Below are 20,199 nucleotides of genomic sequence, written 5' to 3' on the forward strand. Positions count from 1 at the left end.
AAATGGGAGGAAGACCATGCACAGAAGGATGAGAAGAGCAAGTGCCTGGTGAACAAATGTTTGCCCACTCCAAGCAGGTAAGTCTTTCTGAGATTAAAATGTTCTCTGTGGTAATAGCTCTCTTCCTGGCATAGGTCTCCTAATCTACATTGTTTTGAACAATTGAAGGAGAGGTAAAGAGCTTCTCCTGAATCTAATGGGTCTTAATTAACTTTAGCTCAAAACAATTTACTGGTCAAAGGGGCACATTTGGGGAGACATAATCCACTCCGTCTCACTTCTTTTCAAGCAAACTTTCCAGTAACTTTGAGACAAATTAGAAGTCTTCTCTATGATTGTAGAAACCAAATCTCAGAGATGGAGAGCTTGCCCAGTGTGTCCTTTTACCACCTGCTCCATCACTTCCTTACTCCATAGAACTGGACCCCAGTGCCAAGGGCGGATGGACATTCTTAACGGCTTTATGTCTTCTTTCCTCAGCAGACTGCAGCCTCCTCAACTACGTCTAGGATGTTGCTTCAGTTTGTTCATCAATTTGGTCAAAAGCTCATCCGCAAGCGGCTGCTGGAACCCATAGATGAGTCTGAGAGACCCGTGGCTCATCTGAACACCCTAAACCTGGTGAACATGGGTGTGGGCAGGATGTTGATAGTTGGCATATACATTCTGGCTGGTGCACTGGCCAAGTTCATAGCTGGACCAGCAACCATCATCTCGTTCTTGGTGGCTGCCATGTTTTCTATATTATCTGGGCTCTGCTATGCTGAATTTGGGGCCTGGGTACCACGCTCTGGTTCTACATATTTCTACAGCTATGTCACAATGGGTCAAGTCTATGCCTTCATCATTGGTTGGAACTCCATACTTCTCTTAGTTACGGGTGAGACGATGGGCCAGCAAATGGTGTGGGGCTTAAGCCTGGGAAACTATGTTGGAGGATTGGGTTCTCAGTCATTCATGAGCACTTTATTCTTGGCCTCGTGAAGGGAAGTTGATAATAGTGTCAGGAAGACCCCACAACTACATTCAACTCGGTTCTATCCTGTGTCCTTAAATGATGGACCATGAACCCAGGAGCAAAAGGAACTGTAGGGAATGGGTGAGAGGGAGGCATGTCCCACAGGTTGATCCCCTCATCATAGTGAAGTCTTTGCTCAGTTGTTGCCTTCCTGGGATTTTCCTTTACCACTTTATTTCAAATTTCATGCCTATCCCAGCCCTCCCATTCCCATTTATGTGTTTTCTTTTCTTGTATAACATTGATCTGCTCCTAACATATTAAAACACCTGAAATTTTGGTGAATCATTTGGGTCTACTCTCCCCAGTCCATGAAAAGAAACTCTTTGATATTTTGTATTTTGTATCAGGTATTTGTATATATAGGCTTTTTGTATATACAGGTATTTTATCTGTGTTTTTAGATCCTATGGCACATCAATTTTTGTTTGTCAATGAACGCTCCTCTTCTGCCTCTGCAGGCACTGCCGCCTTGGCCAGGGCCTCGAGTTACATCTTTGACAGCCTGATTGGAAATCACATCTCTCAGGCATTACAGGAAACTTTCTCTCTGCAGCTGCCTTACTCCCTGGCCACATATGCAGACTTTTTTGCCCTGGGCCTGGTACTGCTGATGACAGGTGAGACAGGGCTCAACAACAGGATGGAAAGAGCAGGGTGTGGAATGGGAGCTGGTGTAGGAAAGGCTTGGTGTGGCAGAATGGTGGGGGATTAGAAATAGAAAGAATGGTCTTGAAATAGAAGCTAAGACATAGACCATTGTTTTCCACCCTTGGCACTACTGACAATTTGGGCTTATCATTCTTTGGTGTGAAGGGACTGTCCTGTGAATTTTAATTTCTTTTCTTAATCATTATTGAGTGTTGAGTGTCATCTTGGCCTTTGCTCACTAGATACCAGTGACATCCACCCACCCCCAACTGTGGCAATCAGGGTGTCTCCAGACAGTGCCAATGTCCCTTGGGGAATAAACTTACCCCAAGCTGAGAATCATTTACTTAGACCAACAAGTCTTCCTTTGTACTGAGGCCAAAGATTTTTTTTTTTTTAATTGAGAGGAAGTTCACATAGCATAAAATTAACCACTTTGTACCTCTTCCCAGCTTCAGTCATAAATAACTGACATACAACATTGTGTAAGATTAAGGTGTACATCTTGCTTTGTTAGACATGTATTCTGAGAAGATTGCCACAATAATTAACATCTTAAAGTGTACAATTCAGTAGCGTTAGGCACATCTGTAATGTTGGGCAACCATCACCTCCATCTAGTTCCAAACACGTTCAACACCTCTGTGCCCACTAAGCAGTCACTGTCTGTTTGTCCACCACCACCAACTGCCAGCCCTGAGCAACTATTTCTCTGCTTCCTGTTGTTGTTCAGTCACTAAGTCATATCCAACTCTTTGCAACCCCATGGATTATGTATGCCAAGCTCCTCTGTCCTCCACTATCTTCTGTAGTTTGCTCAAATTTATGTCCATTGAGTCAGTGATACTATCCAACATTTCATTCACTGTCACCCTCTTCTCCTTCTGCCCTCAATTTTACCCAGCATCAGAATCTTTTCCAGTGAGTCAGTTCTGCCCATCAGGTGGCCAAAATTTTGGAGCTTCAGCATCAGTCCTTCCAATGAATATTCAGGGTTGATTTCCTTTAGGATTGATTCGTTTGTTCCCCTTGCTGTCAAAGGGACTCTCAAGAGTCTTCTCCAACACCACAGTTCAAAAGCATCAGTTCTTTGGTGCTCAGCCTTCTTATGGTCCAACTCTCACATCTGTACATGACTATTGGAAAAACCATAGCTTTGACTATATGGACCTTTGTAGGCAAAGTGATGGCCCTGCTTTTTAATATGCTGTCTATGTTTGCCATAGCTTTCCTTCCAAGAAGCAAATATCTTTTAATTTCATGGCTGCAGTCACTGTCTGCCGGAGAAGGCAATGGCACCCCACTCCAGTACTCTTGCTTGGAAAATCCCATGGTCGGAAGAGCCTGTTAGGCTGCAATCCATGGGGTCGCTAAGAGTTGGACACGACTGAGCAACTTCACTTTCACTTTTCACTTTCATGCATTGGAGAAGGAAATGGCAGCCCACTCCAGTGTTCTTGCCTGGAGAATCCCAGGGACAGGGGAGCCTGGTGGGCTGCCATCTATGGGGTCACACAGAGTCGGACACGACTTAAGTGACTTAGCATAGCAGTCACTGTCTGCAGTGATTTCGGAGCCCAAGAAAAGAAAATCTGTCACTGCTGCCACTTTTTCCTCTTCTATTTGCCAGGAAGTGATGGGACCAGATGCTATGGTCTTAGCTTTATTAATGTTGAGTTTTAAGCCAGCTTTTTCACTCTCCTATTTCACTTTCATCACAAAGCTCTTTAAGCTGTGATTTCAGTTGTAACCTGATTATGGGTTTTCTCCATCCCTCTAGTGTCATAGCAATAAAGTCTTTGCTTGATGACTAGATACAAAAAAAAAAAAAAGAAGCTCTTTAGTTCATGTTCATTTTCTGCCATTAGGGTGGTATCATCTACATATCTGAGATTGTTGATATTTTTCCTGGCAATCTTGATTCCAGCTTGTGCTTCATCCAGCTTGGCATTTTGCATGATGTACTCTGCATGTAAGTTAAATAAGCAGGGTGACAATATGCAGCCTTGATATAGTCCTTTCCCAATTTGGAACCAGTCCATTATTCTATGTCCAGGTCTAGGTGTTTCTTCTTGACCTGCATAGATTTCTCAGGATACAGGTAAAGTGGTCTGGAATTCCTATCTCTTTAAGAATTTTCACAGTTTGTGTGATCCACACAGCCAAAATCTTTAGTGTAGTCAAATGAAGCAGAAGTATATGATTCATTGGTATTTCCCCCCACGTTCCCTGTGATCCAATGAATGTTGGCAATTTGATCTCTGATCCTTTGCATTTTCTTAACTCTGTTGTACATCTGAAAGTTCTTGATTCCCATATTGCTGAAGCATAGCTTTGAAGGATTTTGAGCATAACCTTGAAGCATGTGAAATGAGTGCAATTGTACAGTAGTTTGAGCATTCTTTGGCATTGCCCTTCTTTGGGATTGGAATGAAAACTGATCTAGAAGTCCTGAAGCTACTGTTGAGTTTCCCAAGTTTGCTCATGTATCAAATACAGCACTTTCACAGCATCATCTTTTAGGATTTGAAATCGCTCAGCTGGAATTCCATCACCTTCACTAGCTTTGTTTGTACTATTGCTTCCTAAGACCCACTTGACTTCACACTCCAGGATGTCTGGTTCTAGGTGAATGACCACACCATCTTGGTTATCCAGACCACTGAGACATTTTTTTTTTGTATAGTTCTGGGTATTCGTGCCACCTCTTCTAAATCTCTTCTGCTTCTATTAGTTCCTTATCATTTCTGTCCTTTATCATCCCCATCCTTCCATGAAATGTTCCCTTAATATCCCAGGTTTTCTTGAAGAGATCTCTAGTCTTTCCCACTCTGCTGTTTTCTTCTATTTCTTTGCATTGTTCATTTAAGATGGCTTTCTTGTCTCTCCCTGCTATTCTCTGGAATTCTGCATCCAGTTGGTTATATCTTTCCCTTTCTCCTTTGTCTTTCACTTCTCATCTTCCCTCACCTATTTGTAAAGCCTCCTCAGACACCCATTTTGCCTTTCTGCACTTCTTTTCCTTGGGGATGGTTTTGGTCACTGCCTCATGTACAGTGTTAGGAATCTCTGGCCCTAGTTCTTCAGGCAGTCTGCCTACCAGATCTAATTCCTTGAATCTATTTGTCACCTCCACTGTTTAATTATAATGGATTTTATTTAGGTCATACCTGAATGGTCTGGTAGTTTTCCCTACTTTCTTCAATTTAAGCCTGAATTTTGCAATAAGGAACTGATGATCTGAGCTACAATCAGCTCCAGGTCTTTCTTTTACTGACTGTATAGAGCCTCTCCACCTTCAGCTACAAAAAATATAATAAATCTGATTTCAGTATTGAACTTCTGGTGATGTCCAAGTGAAGAGTCATCTTTTGTGTTGTTGAAAAAGGGTGTTTCTATGACTAGTATATCTATAAATGTATCAATAATTTGAGTGTTTCATATTACATCTTTCCCACAGGACTACGGCTTCTGGGAGCTCGTGAGTCAATCCTGGTTACAAAAATATCCATAGGAATAAACATTTTGGTTCTCATTTTCATTACCATCACTGGCTTCATTAAGGGAGATCTGCATAACTGGAAGCTCACAGAACAGGACTACAAACTGAACACATCTGGATCCAGAGACATCTATGGCTTAGGACGGTAATATTGGCCATAATATACGGTTGACGGGCATGCAGAGCTGGTATGGTGTGGACTAAAGATATCTGGGCTGTTGGATCCAGATGAAGCAAGTTCTGGAGCCCAGGACTTGAGGTATGAAGGGAGAAGCTCAAGAGATGGAAGAACACACCTCACCCACTTTCTTTCTCTTTCCTTCTCTCACCGTAGCTTGGGCCCTTTGGGTTCTGGAGGGTTTGCACCTTTCGGCTTTGAAGGGATTCTCCAGGGAACAGCTACATGTTTCTACTATTTTTTTGGTGCTGATGTTCTTGCCACTAAAGGTAACATGGTCACTGTGTGTCCCATCTGAGGTTTGGGAACAGACTGGCTGCCTCTGGCTTTGAGGAAACCTGAATGAGGAGTACAATAAGGAAGGGGATTTTTCCCAGTGTGTTTTCCTGACTCAACACTTCTTCCCTTTCTGCAGGGGCAGAAGCTATAAATCCTCATCGTTCCATCCCCTGGAGCATCTTGATCACCATCTTTATCTGCTTTTTGGCTTACTCTGGTGTCTCAGTGGCACTCACCCTCATGGTGCCCTACTACCTGATTCAGCCTCACAACCCTTTGCCGCAAGCCATTCTCCATAGTTTGTGGCTCCCCGCCACATACATCATGACAATTGGTACCCTCTGTGCTCTTATATTCAGGTCAGTGCCATGGTTTCCTCCCTGTCTACTGTCAATGCTCAGATCTCCAAACCCTTAGGATTGGTAAAGAAGACAGAGAGACACCTTACCCCAAGCCGACAAGAGAGCAGAAGCCCTGGTCTGTCCTTCTCCACATCCTTACATGCTTCCATCTTCTCTTCCAGACTCCATACTGCCGTGTTCAGAATGCCTACTTTGATCTACACGATGGCAGAGGACGGGCTCCTTTTCCGGGTGCTTACCCGGATCCACGTCCGCACAGGCATCCATGTCCTGGCCCTGATGTCTGCTGCAAATCTTGCAGGTTAAAAAACATTTTTTGAAACCCATGCTTTAACTTACATATTTTCAGCTGTTTCTCACTCCCTTCTCCACCTTGTTTGCGACCTCATTCTAGGGATCATGGCGTTACTCTTCAGATTCACAGATCTTGTGGATCTCGTGTCAGTCGGGACCCTGCTCATTTACTCCCTGGTGGCATTTTCTATTCTTGTCCTCAGGTGAGACCCCACTGCACCTCGGTAGGGAGTCTTGGAGATTAGTTGGGAGGTAAACGTCTTCTGCCTTCATGCTATCTTCTAAAAGTCCTGCTCTGCTTAAGACAGGACACATGTGAAATAGGCTGTGTGATGTTGGATGAGTAGGGGCTGCTGCTAATATTGCCTTAAAACCTCTAATTCAGGTACCAGCCAGACCAGAATTTAAGCAAGAATGAGAACACAGAGGAGGAAATTGAGATGCCTGTCCCTGATGAACATCTGCTGGACTCTGAACCTGAAGCAAGAAACTCAAACATTCTAAAGAGTCTGTGGTTCCCTATCAGCACCATCCCCACTAGGAAATCTGGCCAGATTGTCTACGGATGTGCCTCACTACTCGGTGAGCTGTGGGATTTCTCTTTGGTCGTTTGCTGAAATTGACAGTATGGTGTTGGAGTGTGTATTTTGTCAACTGAGGAGTCCTGGTGATATAAGGGCCCTTGCTGAGGTGGGCAGCCTGGAGAGAGGGGTGGCCCAAGGTCTTGACATCTTCAGCTTCTGAAGTTGAACCTGTTCTCCTCCACCTTGACCCCTGTAGTTCTCCTGATGATAATCTTGAGCCTGATCCTGGTCCAGTGGTCCAGTCAGGGGTTTTCTGGAGACTCCAAATACACACCAGTGGCTGTGCTGCTGCTGCTGCTCATCATTGGAGTCATGGTCATCATCTGGAGGCAGCCCCAGAACCCCATTCCTCTTTATTTTAAGGTAAGTGACCTTATGTGCCCAAACTGTACACCTGGAGTGAACATGCTTCGTGGTCTAAACATCCAGGGAGTGAGGGGAACTGCTAAAACCAACAGACTCTTCCTGATCCCCCTCAGTACTTTACATACATGGTCTGAGTAGGCACTGAATACACAGACTGAAGGCTGGTCTTCTTGCCCACTTGGGGTAGAGACTCTCATTCAGGCATCTGGGATGTGTTCAGGGATGAACTGACTCTGTCCCACAGGTCCCTGCTCTGCCTGTCCTCCCACTGGTGAGCATCCTTGTGAACATTTACTTGATGATGCAGATAACTTCTGGGACCAGGGCCATATTTGGCATCTGGAATGTGATCGGTAAGTGGCTTTCTGGCATAAAGAGACCCCTTGAGTGACTAATCCCAAACTGAGCTCCCCTAAACTTCTTGACCACCATAGGAGACCTATTGGATGTTTGTAACCAGGAAGAGTGCCTGCTTATCCTTCTCATTTTCTCATTTCCTTACTAGGATTTCTCATATACTTTGGATACGGGATCCGACACAGCCTGGAGGAGAACGATGAGCAATAACCACCAGCATCCACCTCCCAGACTCTTGACAAAAACACCCGTACTGCTGACTCATCTTAACCACAGGTCACAGATGTTGTGTAGAATCCCTACATACACAGAAGGTGTCTTCTGCTACATGAACACTTTCAGCCGCTATGGAGTGTGAAGGTGTATGCATCTACAGCCCTGTCTTTATTGTCAGTGGACAAAGTGACTTTAATGTTTTCTAATTTTTAAGTAAGCTTTTCAAAGCATGATGTACATACAGAAAAACACATGCTTCTTAAGTGTGCAGCAATACCGATTTTCAAAAAGAAAGTACAACAACATAACCAGCAGGAGAAAGAAAATGTTAACCTGGCACCTGAGAAACAACTCCTTGTTACCATCTCCAGCCTGAGCACAGAGCTGGCCACTTGAGGAGGAAACATAGGTAATCATATATTGTGTAAGAGTTACACCTTAAATATTCAGTCATCAATAAGTTTGAAGTAAAAGGTCAGTTTTCATTCCAATCCCAAGAAAGGTAATGCCAAAGAATGTTCAAACTACCAAACAACTGTGCTCATTTCACAGCCTAGCAAGAAAATGCTCAAAATCCTAAGCTAGACTTCAGCAGTACATGAACTGACAACTTCCAGATTCAAGCTAGGTTTAGAAAAGGTAGATGAACTAGAGATCAAATTGCCTACAATTGCTGGATCACAAAGAAAGCAAGGCAATTCCAGAAAAACATCAACTTCTGCTTCATTAACTATGCCAAACCCTTTGACTGTGTGGACCACAACTAACTGTGGAATATCCTTAAAGAGATGGGAATACCAGACCATCTTACCTGTCTCCTGAGAAACCTGTATGCAGGTCAAGAAGCAACAGTTAGAATCAGACATGGAATGGTGGACTGGTTCAAAACTGGCAAGGGAGTATGATAAGGCTATATATTGTTCCCCTCTTATTTAAATTATATGCAGAGTACATGATGCAAAATGCTGGGCTGGATGAATCACAAGCTGGAATCAAGATTGCCAGGAGAAGTATCAACAACCTCAGATGATACCATCCTAATGACAGAAAGGGAAGAGGAAATAAAGAGTCTCTTGATGAAGGTGAAAGAGGAGAGCAAAGAGCCTGGCTTAACACTTAGTATTCAAAAATACTAAGATCATAGCATCTGGTCCTGTTACTTCCTGGCAAATAGAAGAGGAAAAACTGGAAGCAGTGACAAATTTTCTTTCCTTTGGCTCCAAAATCACTGCAGACAATGACTGTAGCCATGAAATTTAAAAACACTTGATCCTTGAAAAGAAACCTATGACAAACCTAGACAGCATATTAAAAAGCAGAGAGATTACTTTGTCGACAAAGGTCTGTCTAGTCAAAGCTGCAGTTTTTCCAGTAGTCATGTACGGATGTGAGAGTTCGGCCATAAAGAAGGCTGAACACTGCAGAATTGATGCTTTTGAAAACTGTGGTGCTGGGCAAGATTCTCGAGAGTCCCTTGTACTGCAAGGCTATCAAACCAGAAAACTCTAAAGGAAATCAACCCTTTATCCATTGGAAGGATTGATGCTGAAGTTGAAGCTCCAATACTTTGGCCACTAGATGTGCAGAGCTGACTCAATGGAAAAGACCCTGATTCTGGGAAAGCTGAGGGTAGGGGGAGAAGAGGGAACAGACAATGAGATGTTTAGATAGCATCACTGACTCAATGGACATCTCCATCACATAGTGGAGGATAGAGGAGCCTGGTGTGCTGCATTCCACGTGGTCACAAAGACTTGTACATGACTTAGCAACTGAACAACCACAACAGGACCCTGCAGGCATGCCTCTGAGATATTCCTGGTTTGATTCCAGACTACCATAGTGAAGAGAACTGGCAATAAAGAGAGTCACACAAATTTCTTTTTTTAACCGACTCAATGGACCTTGGTTTGGGTGGACTCTGGGAGTTGGTGATGGACAAGGAGGCCTGGCTTGCTGCGGTTCATGGGATGGCAAAGAGTTGGACACAACTGAGTGACTGAACTGAACTGACTGCATATAAACTTATGTTTACACTACACTGTAGTCTATTCAGTGTGCTATATATTCTCTCTAAAAAATGTACATACTTTAACTTAAAAGTACTTTATTGCTGAAAAATGCTAGCTGTCATCTGACAACCCAGAGTTGCCACAAACCCTCAGTTTGCAAAAACTGCAGCATCTGCAAAGCACAATAAAATGATATCTGCTTGTACATGTGTATGTATATATTAAAAGATGTATAGTTAATAAGCACAAAAAATTTATATGTAATATATGTATTAAAGTATAATTGCCAAGGTTCATTGTTGATCTAAAATCAATGTATCTAGTTGTCCTGTAATACTATTTGCTAAATCTGTCACCTCTTGGTGTCTCTGTATGCTCTCCACATTCTAATAACCTCTTGACATTTGGGATTAGTCAAACGTCGTTAGGGCCCAACCTCATGACCTCATTTAATCTTAATTACCTCTTTAAGGCCCCCAAACAAAATACAGTCACATTCTGAAGTCCTGGGGATCAGGAATTCAACATATGAATTTGAAAGAAGGGCGATGCATTCACCTCTTCACACTTTTGATCACCACTTGCTTCCCAGTGGCTAAAACAGTGTCTGGAATACAATAAGTGCTCAGTTATATTTGATGAGATATTTAATGAAAGAATCATATGTACATGTAATATTTTACATGACCCAAGATGGGGAACTTTTTATTTACCAGTAATTATCAAAGGGAGACCACAGTATTTGTTTGGGAAAAATGATATTTTATTAAACGACTTGGAACAGAAAATAAGACTTTAAGGCCATGTCTGATCTATGATTGGTCTTCCCTGGTGGCTCCATGGTAAAGAATCCACCTGCCAATGCAGGAGACAGATTCAATCCCTCAATTGGGAAGATCCCCTGGAGGAGGAGATAGACACTGTTTCCAGTGTTCTTGCCTGGAAAATCCCATGGACAGAGGAGCCTGGCGGGATACAGTCCAGGGGATTGGAAAAGAGGCAGACAAGACTTAGAGATGAAACAACAACAATGTCTAGCTGGTGCTGGCTAGATCATTTCACAGGAGAGAAAAAATGCAGAGAGAAATTGAGAAGAGGAGAGAGAAGAGAGGGGTGAGGAGAAGGTGGTGAAGGGTTCTGTGAGATGAGAAACTCTTCCCTTGATCTGATCTCACTTTCATATGAAAATCATGAAGTGATGATGTAGGTAGGCATCTCACAGAAAAAAAGATTTTTTAAATGATTATTCTTGGTGTAGATTGATGAGGGGGAAAAACAGTTGGCAGAAGAAGGAGAAAGAGCAAATCATTAGTGTGTTATTCCATGAATGTGTTATTTAAGTAGGTGGTTCCCACAGATCGCAGGAAGTCAGTGAGTGGTTGGGAGCAGGGCAAGAAGGTGAGGAAGGGGTTTGGGAGATGACTGAGGGTCTGCTGTCTTTCCAGGGATAAGGATACAACATGGACACCCTCCAGAAGTCACAGATTCCTCTCCCCCCACCCCATGCCTCCCCACTTTACTGGCCATGTGAACCTGGAAATGTCACCTAACCTTCCTTCTAACCCTAAAGGCTTGGCAAAGAAGTGGAGAAATAAGACACAGGATGAGTCCTTACATAACATATGTAAGATGGGAATTTCAGAGTTGAGGTTCTTGGCTCAGTTGATGGAAAATTAAATAACAATCAAAGTAAGAAAAAAGAAAAGAGAACTTTGGTTATTTTTGTAACATCCAGATTTTTAATATAATATCCTGAATTGTTACTGATAACCTACCAGGACATATCAGATTTTTAGGAATTTCATATAATTTTTAGAACACATATTAATAACACTTATCCTTCCGATATAACCTAAAAAGGTTTATCATCACTTATTTGAGAATGCATGTGTGCTTAGGCACTTCAGTCATGTCTGACTCTTTGAGACCCAACAGACTATAGCCTGACAGGCTCCTCTGTCCATAGGATTCTCCTGGCAAGGATACTGGAGTGGGTTGCCCTGCTCTCTTCCAGGGGATTTGCTAATGACACCCATGTAATTATATGTGCCAGTATGCCTAATTGTAATGAGGTCAGTATCATTCCTTGAGATGTTTTAGGAGCTCTCTGAAAAATCCCCAGAATAGCTAGAGGTCAAAAAATATGTCATTTGGGGCTTCTTTGGTGGTTCAGTGGTAAATCTGCCTGCCAAGGCAGGAGACATGGGTTCTGACACAGGTAGATTCTCATGGGTGACAGAGAACTTGCAGAAGGTCAGCTTTCCTGCAGGGAGGTTCTGGCACTCCAAAAAGATGAAAACAATTCTGGTCAAAGCAAAGTTGGAGGTGAGAGAATCTTTCCCCTCCCCCATGCAAGGAAACATCCCCACACAGAAAAGGGGAGTGATGAGTGAGTGCTCAGCTACCCTAGTTCTGCAGGACATCACAGCAGACACCTGAGAAGGACATCCACAGCAGCACCAGAGATCAGAGACAGGACCTCCATGAGGAGGGAGACGAAAAATATTTAGAAAGATGCAGATAAACATTTCAGTGGGGGTGAAAAGGATTGCTTTTCTCAGGGAGTCCATTCGCATGCCTCTGGGAGCACCACTCTGGGAAATCTCTCTGCTGCGTCCACAGGAACCCTCAGTACCCCGAGTGCTGGTTCCACACCTCCCCCTACTCCACGGGGGCTCCATGTGGGACCCTCCCCTTGCAACGTCCTGGGGATCTCGGGTAGACCAGAAGCAGGCTCAGAAAACCAGTCCCTGCTCTAGTCGAGGGCGCTCGCAGACTGGAGCTCTAGAGCCACCTTCTGGAAATCCAGAGACAGGTTTCCAGGAGGCAGCCTGGTGGGTTGTCAGAGCAGAGATACAGAAAAGCTTCAGAATTCTCCCACAAGGCCTCCCTGGTGGTTCAGTGGTTAAGAATCCGCCTGCCAAGGCAGAGGACCCAGGTTCAGTCCCCTGTCTCAGAGGACCCCATATGCCACGGGGCAACTAAGCCCACATACCACAACCTCTGCAGCCTGTGCTCTGCAGCAAGAGAAGCCACCCAAGGAGAAGCCCGTGCACCGCAACTAGGGAAAGACTGTGCAGTAACCAAGATCCAGGGCAGACACACTTCATCAATTAATTTAAGATTATTAAAAAGGATTGTCCCACAAGAGGGAGCAGAAAGAGTGAAATAAGTGTACTGATACAAAGACAGAGAAAATTCCAGAAAGTAACTCCACCATGAAACAACAGTACCCCAGTTGAAGTTAACCACCAAAGATTGAAGGTGGTGTCTACTACAAATACAAAAGTCTAGTATAGAATTATACTCACAGTTCTACTCACCTTCATCCTCTTGGGAGCAGCCTCTCCACTGAGGAATTTAGTACCACTTTAATTCCCAGAATTTTCTGCTTTGAGTCAGATGAGAGAAACTCAGAGAAGGCTTCTTTCTGCATCTGTTGCGTCTCAGGTGTTTTCCCTTTAAAATAATCTCCTAACAACTCTGAACTGGACCACTACTTCACAGTAAAAAAAAAAGAAAAAAATTAATGGAAGCTTGAACTACGACATGTCGTCCCCACAGTGACAGTGTCTGGCTGGTGTGTTAGCAAGTGTGTCACTTGTTGTATGTCAGAATCTTGTCCACTCACTAACCCCTCATTCACTCGCTCATCCCTCCTCTCCGACTCCTGATATCTTCCTTCTGTGAGATGTACTGCTTTTGACCTCTTTCAACATATTTCCCTTTCCTGCCTTGGTGCTCAGTCTTCCCAGAAAACAGACTCCTTGGGATCCTATTCCATCCCTTTGTGCTAGGCTGGCTGCTGACATGACACTTGTTCAATGCTTTTGTTGCTTGAATTCACATCAGAGACTGTAAACTCCCCTTCTCCTGGTTGGGGTCCAGCTGGGCTTGGGGGTCTCCCACACTGGAGTGTCTCAGATCAGGTGCAGACTGTGGGGAGTTGAGTCGTGTAAGAGGACTGGGTGGGAGGAGGAGTGTGTGTGGGTCCCCAGTTCTGCTTAGGGTCCGTGATGATCAATGAATTCAAGTGTCCTTGGAAATAATCAAGAAACACAATAGAGATGGAAAGGTTTTACTTGACTCACACTGAAGACTATAGCTTAGGAGGCCCCCTCTCCAAGAGCTCCGAGGAACTGCTCTGCTGAAGCATGGTTTCCAGCACAGTCTTACACCTCATGCAAACGAAGCTCACACATCAACACGACAGGGTGTATTCCTTCAAGGTTTCAAAAGAGACAGACTTAGTACATAGACAGTGAAACAGCAGGACTTTGGTGTCTGGGAAGGGAACCTTATCTTCCAGGGAGTGTTAATGCTGATACTGTGAGAAGGGATTTGCTTATTTTGATCTTCAAAACACATTTTCTTTACCTCAATGCTTAAAGCAGATGAGCTGTGAGGGTCTGACAGGCTGTCTTAGTTCACACACAACTCAGGCTGAACCATGGATGAGCCAGAATGACTTCCCCATTCCTCAATATGTGAACATCTTCTCCATCACAGTTCAGTTCAGGTCAGTTCAATTCAGTCGCTCAGTCGTGTCTGACTCTTTGCGACCCCAAGAACTGCAGCACGCCAGGCCTCCCTGTCCATCACCAAATCCCAGAGTCCACCCAAACCCATGTCCATTGAGTCGGTGATGCCATCCAACCATCTCATACTCTGTCGTCCCCTTCTCCTCCTGCCCTCAGTCTTTCCCAGCATCAGGGTCTTTTCAAATTAATCAGCTCTGCACATCAGGTGGCCAAAGTATTGGAGTTTCAACTTCATCATCAGTCCTTCCAGTGAACACCCAGGACTGATCTCTTTTAGGAACAAGCAGATAAAAATCTTAGAACCATAGGATCCAGCAATTCTACCTCTGGGGATATACCCAGAAGAATTGAAATCATATCCTGGAAGAGATATTTGTATACTCATGTTCATACCAGCTTTATTCATAATATTTAAATCATTAATGCAACCCGAGTATCCATTGATCAAAGAACAGGTAAACCAAACATGGTATATACTAATAACAAAGTATTATTCAGCACTTACAAAGAAAGGAAGGGACTTCCGTGGTGGTCTAGTGGTTAAGAATCTTCCTTGCAATGCGGCGTATTAAGAGGGTAACGGGCAGGAAGGCCAGCGGTCTCCAAAGGAGGAAATAGGCTGCAAGTGTCAGACATTTTTATCTCTCTTAAGTGGCAGGAGGAAACAAACGCGATATTTTTTCCCCTTCTCTATACAAATTTAAAAGGAGGTTTCTCTTAAAATACTGTGTTGCCATAATGACACCTGGTTTCACCTGAAGTTAACTATTCTCAAACCTTGAGTTAACCAATGCATTTCTCTTATGGAAATGTTTGTCTTAAGCTATTTAATGTACTGTGCATTTACCCCAGACTCTGTCTTCAAGTCGGTTCCGCTTAATGGCTCAGAACCCACTTGACAAACCAGTGTGTCATACTCAGATATTGTTTCCCTAATCTATGTAAATGAAACTATTTGTATGGTAATCGGCTCTTCTACAAGATTCAAGTCAATCATTTTATGGCCCAGGATGAATCATCTGGTGCCAAGATTATCCTAAAATGCACCTTATGGATGAGGGGTCTGGTGCCATTCTGAGTTTTAAGACATTCCTTTCTTTCATTAACAGACTGCGAGTGACTATGTAACATCCAGCTAAAGACTAGCAGGGGGGTAATCTTTCTGCCCCCTTCTGATGCCTATGTCAGAAGCTTTCTCTATCTCCTTTATACTTTAATAAAACTATTACACAAAAGCTCTGAGCGATCAAGCCTGGTCTCTGGCCCCAGATTGAATTCTTCTCCTCTGGAGACCAAGAATCCTGGCATCTTTTCATTCAGCAATAACCTTTCACTATGTGGGTTCAATCCCTAGTCAGGGAACTAAGATCCCACATGCCCCAGAGCAAGTCTGAGAGTGCAACTAAATGAAGCTTGCCAGCTGCAACAAAGACTCAGCACAGTCAAAATTTAAAAAAAAAATAATAATTTTTTTAAGGGAATATAACATAGGCTACAATGCAAATGACCTAGTGGACATTGTGGTAAGTAAAAGAAGTGTGACAAGAAATAACAAATGCTATATGATTCCATTCACATGAAGTAAGTGGTCATATTCATAGAGACAGAAAGTAGAGTGGTGATTGACAGGAACTGGGAAAGAAGAAAGGGGACATTTTCTTGAATCAGTAGAGTTTCAGTTTTGCCAGATGAAAAAAGTCCTGGAGCTTGGTTACACAAAATGTGAATGAACTTCACATGGCCAAAATGCACACTTACTGCTGCTACTGCTAAGTCACTTCAGTCGTGTCCGATTCTGTGCGACCCTACAGACAGCAGCCCACCAGGCTCCCCCATCCCTGGGATTCTCCAGGCAAGAATACTGGAATGGGTTTCCATTTCCTTCTCCAATGCATGAAAGTGAAAAGTGAAAGTAGTCCCTCAGCCGTGTCCGGGATTGGATATTTCCGTGTCCGACTCTTAGCAACCCCATGGACTGTAGCCCACCAGGCTCCTCCATCCATAGGATTTTCCAGGCAAGAGTACTGGAGTGGGGTGCCAATGTACACTTAAAGATGGCTAAAATGGTAAATGTAATGCAGTATGTATTTTAAGAAGAAATACATATTTATAGAAGAAGTTCAGAACTTCCCCCAAGGGTAACCACAGAAGAGTCAAGAGCTGATAGCAACACTGCAGATGCTTCCTGCACACCCAGCCCATCCCCAGGGGTTCAGGACTGTCTTCTGTGCTCAGGACTCCCTGCTTCAGTTCTTGGAGATGTCTCAGCTCCAGCCCTGCACGGCTTAACCTCAGCCTCCCTGACTGACCCAGTGCTCCAGGCTCTGCTCCAAGGATCCAGTAAGACTCGGGTCACCCTCTCCTGTAGGAGACTGGGCGCTGAGTTCATATCCTCCCAAAGAGACCTCCGCAACTCCAGAGTGCAGTGGGGTCAACCTGGCTCCAGCCTCAGGGTGGAGAGACCTGTTTTATAGTTGAAAGGAGAAGGAGATGAGAACTGTTGTGTTTGTGAGAGAAGGGGTGGGGATGGGAGTTTGGATCAAGTCTGGAGGTTGGGAGACTCTTTTTAGACTGATGTTCAAACAATATGAAAGAATACCTTTAGGATAGGGGGAAGAGGAAATTAGGGAGTTTGGGATGGACATGCACACACTGCTATACTTAAAATGGATAACCAACAAGGACATACTGTGGACACAGGGAACTCTGCTCAATGTTTTGTCGCAGATGGGATGTGAGGGCAGTTTGGGAGAGAATGGATACATGTATGTGTGTGTGTGTGTGTGTGTGTGTGTGTGTGTGTGTATGTTTGGTTGAGTCCTTTTGCAGTCTACCTGAAACTATCACATTATTTTTTTATAAACTTTTTATAAATTTTATATAACTTTTTAATATAAATTTTATATAAACTTTTTATAAATCTTCCTGGGTGCAGATCCCCAGGCAGGCTGAGGCGTGACAGCCTCCCAAGAACTGGGTCCCTAGGAAGGTTGAAGGAGGTCGACCTCCTGGGACCCCTGGACTGGCAGGTCTCTGAGCAGGTTGACGTATGACAGCTTTCCAGGACAAGATTCCTAGGCAGATCGAGGCAGGTCCACCTCCTGGGACCCCCAGACTGGAATTGGATGCCCGCAAGGCCTCCAGCAATGAACAGTGCTGGGTAGGATTAAGGGGTTGTAATCTTAACCCATTGATGGCTTGTCCACCATGGATCGGAATATACACCATGATGTTAAGCAATCCAAGCCAGTGCCCTGAGACTGGGAACCTGGTGAAACAGCCATAAGCCTTATCCTTTTATTGCTGATTTCCTCCCCTAGCCCTCCCTAAGAGCAGATTAGAGTGTCTCCAGTGGTAAACATTTCATTGTCATAGACTCACTTTATGTAATAGCAAAAGTAATGACAAAGGAGTGGGTTATCTTGTCCTGTTAGTGGCATTAAGAGTATTTTAGGGGGCAGAATCCTGGTTGTAGGAGTTAGTAAGTGGCTTAAGAACAAATTGATAAGAGGCAATAGACCAGATGTTCCATAAAAGTGGAGTGGAGATTTGATCTGGGGGTATGTTTGTAAGGAGAAGGGTGGCAAGCATTTGTGCCCAAAATGGCCTGCAGTGCTAACTCCCAAAGAGGCAAACATTATCCCTGGAAGCCCAATTGCTCTTGAGGGATGCAACCAACAGATGGACATCTAACAGGCATTGTGTGCCTGTCACCTGCCCTAACAGCTTCCCTGAGAGATGCTCTGGTTGGATATGTTGTAGGAAACATGGAAGATGAAGACCAGAACATCTAGAGGGATTGGATATTATACACTATTTCCCTCCCAAGGGACAGCTATTTTCCAGTTGTCACTCCAGAATGTTGTAGAGGCAAAATTTTGGACCTAGATGGGGCTCAGGAAAAGAGCGTGAAACAGGAGGAAAGGGGGCAAGGCCCAACTTTTGAAAGAATGATATAGTGCAGTGCAGTTCAGTTCAGTCACTCAGTCGTGTCTGACTCTTTGCGACCCCACGGACTGCAGCACGCCAGGCCTTCCTGTTCAACACCAACTCCCAGGGTTTACTCAAACTCATGTCCATTGAGTCAGTGATGCCATCCAACCATCTCATCCTCTGTCATCCCGTTCTCCTGCCTTCAATTTTTCCAGCAGCAGGGTCTTTTCAAATGAGTCAGTTCTTCACATCACGTGGCCAAAGGATTGGAGTTTCAACATCAGTTCCTCCAACGAATATTCAGGACTGACTTCCTGTAGGATGGACTGGTTGGATCTTCTTGCAGTCCAAAGGACTCTCAAGAGTCTTCTCCAACAATTCTTTGACACTAAGCTTTCTTTATAGTCCAAATCTGACATCCATACATGACTATTGGAAAAACCATAGCTTTGACTAGATGGACCTTTGCTGGCAAAATAATGTCTCTGCTTTTTAATATGCTTTTCTTCCAAGGAGCAAGCGTCCTTTGATTTCACGGCTGCAATCATCATCTGCAGTGATTTTGGAGCCCCCCAAAAATAGTCTGCCACTGTTTCCACTGTTTCCCCATCGATTTGCCATGAAGTGATGGGACCAGATGCCATGATCTTAGTTTTCTAATGTTGACTTTTAAACCAACTTTTTCCCTCTCCTCTTTCACTTTCATCAAGACGCTCTTTAGTTCTTTTTCACTTTCTGCCATAAGGGTGGTGTCATCTGCGTATCTGAGGTTATTGATATTTCTCCCAACAATCTTGATTTCAGCTTGTGCTTCATCCAGCTCCCCATTTCTCATGATGTACACTGCATATAAGTTAAATAAGCAGGGTGACAATATACAGCCTTGACGTACTCCTTTCCTGATTTGGAACCAGTCTGTTGTTCCATGTCCAGTTCTAACTGTTGCTTCTTGACCTAAATACAAATTTCTCAAGAGGCATATCAGGTGGTTGGGTATTCCCAATCTTTCAGAATTTTCCACAGTTTGTTATAATCCACACAGTCAAAGGTTTTGGCATAATCAATAAAGCAGAAATAGATGTTTTTCTGGATTTCTCCTTTTTTCTTGATGATCCAATGGATGTTGGCAATTTGATCTCTGGTTCCTCTACTTTTTCTAAATCCAGCTTGAAGATCTGGAAGTTCACGGTTCACGTATTTTTAAAGTCTGGCTGGGAGAATTTTGAGCATTACCTAGAACCCCAATCTTAGGTAAACTATTTCAAGCACAACTTTTAGAAATGGAAAGATGATGACCTGCCCAATACTTTGTAAGCAGTGGCATCGATGGAGAGAGGAGCTGAAGGATGGGAGGAAAAAGCAGTGGGAAAAATGTGCTGAGGAATCCCCTTCATAACCTGCCAGCTAATCTGCTAAATACCTGACCTGTGCTCACAGTTTTCATTGACCTGATCCTTGGCACAAATAAGCGTAAGGACAGAAGAATCCCCACCGTCTTGGATAACAGCTTCTGGGGCTCAGTAGATAGTGGAGCCTTTGGACACACTGAGGTATAGCCCCTGCCAGAGTACCTCAGTTGCACCCACTGCCTCTTGCCTGTTAATCGGGGGTTTGAGGAAACAAGAAACAAGAGATTGTAAAGGAATTAAGATTTTGTCAGCCATATGTCCTTCCAGCCATAGCAGTGAGGACCTCTTACCTTAACCGGAGGTCTTCTAGAATCTGAGACTGAGCCACATGAGCTTTCTGCCTAGTTTCTTTCAGCAGTCCTGGTTTCCAGCATGCTTGGCTTCCTGTCACTTCCCCTGTGCTGGATTTTCTTCCTGTCACTGTCAACTTTCACTGTGGGAGCTTTCACCAACTTGGGCTTCTGCTGTGGTTGCCTCTGCTCCACGGGGGCCAAGCT

At 43.9% G+C, this 20,199-nt stretch overlaps 1 protein-coding gene across 1 annotated transcript; it reads left to right on the forward strand.

The window, feature by feature from the left end:
• Positions 1–373: 373 nt before the first annotated feature.
• On the forward strand, positions 374–7,858 carry LOC133229884 (cationic amino acid transporter 3-like). The gene is made up of 11 exons (XM_061386642.1): positions 374–880; positions 1,480–1,638; positions 5,130–5,316; positions 5,506–5,618; positions 5,765–5,987; positions 6,152–6,291; positions 6,385–6,487; positions 6,670–6,866; positions 7,065–7,231; positions 7,479–7,587; positions 7,740–7,858. The coding sequence occupies exons 1-11, from the start codon at positions 511–513 to the stop codon at positions 7,799–7,801; spliced, it is 1,830 nt and encodes a 609-aa protein (XP_061242626.1). The 5' UTR covers positions 374–510; the 3' UTR covers positions 7,802–7,858.
• Positions 7,859–20,199: the final 12,341 nt, after the last annotated feature.

This window comes from Bos javanicus, chromosome 18 (genome assembly GCF_032452875.1).
Source record: "Bos javanicus breed banteng chromosome 18, ARS-OSU_banteng_1.0, whole genome shotgun sequence".
Lineage (NCBI taxonomy): Eukaryota > Metazoa > Chordata > Mammalia > Artiodactyla > Bovidae > Bos > Bos javanicus.

What these genes read in the sequence shown, in the direction of transcription:
- LOC133229884 (XM_061386642.1), top strand. Translation starts at nt 511, where the DNA reads ATGTTGCTTCAGTTTGTTCATCAATTTGGTCAAAAGCTCATCCGCAAG. An exon ending in TGATGTTCTTGCCACTAAAG is followed by an intron (nt 5,619 to 5,764) that starts GTAACATGGTCA and finishes CCCTTTCTGCAG; the next exon opens with GGGCAGAAGCTATAAATCCT. An exon ending in CTCTGTGCTCTTATATTCAG is followed by an intron (nt 5,988 to 6,151) that starts GTCAGTGCCATG and finishes CTTCTCTTCCAG; the next exon opens with ACTCCATACTGCCGTGTTCA.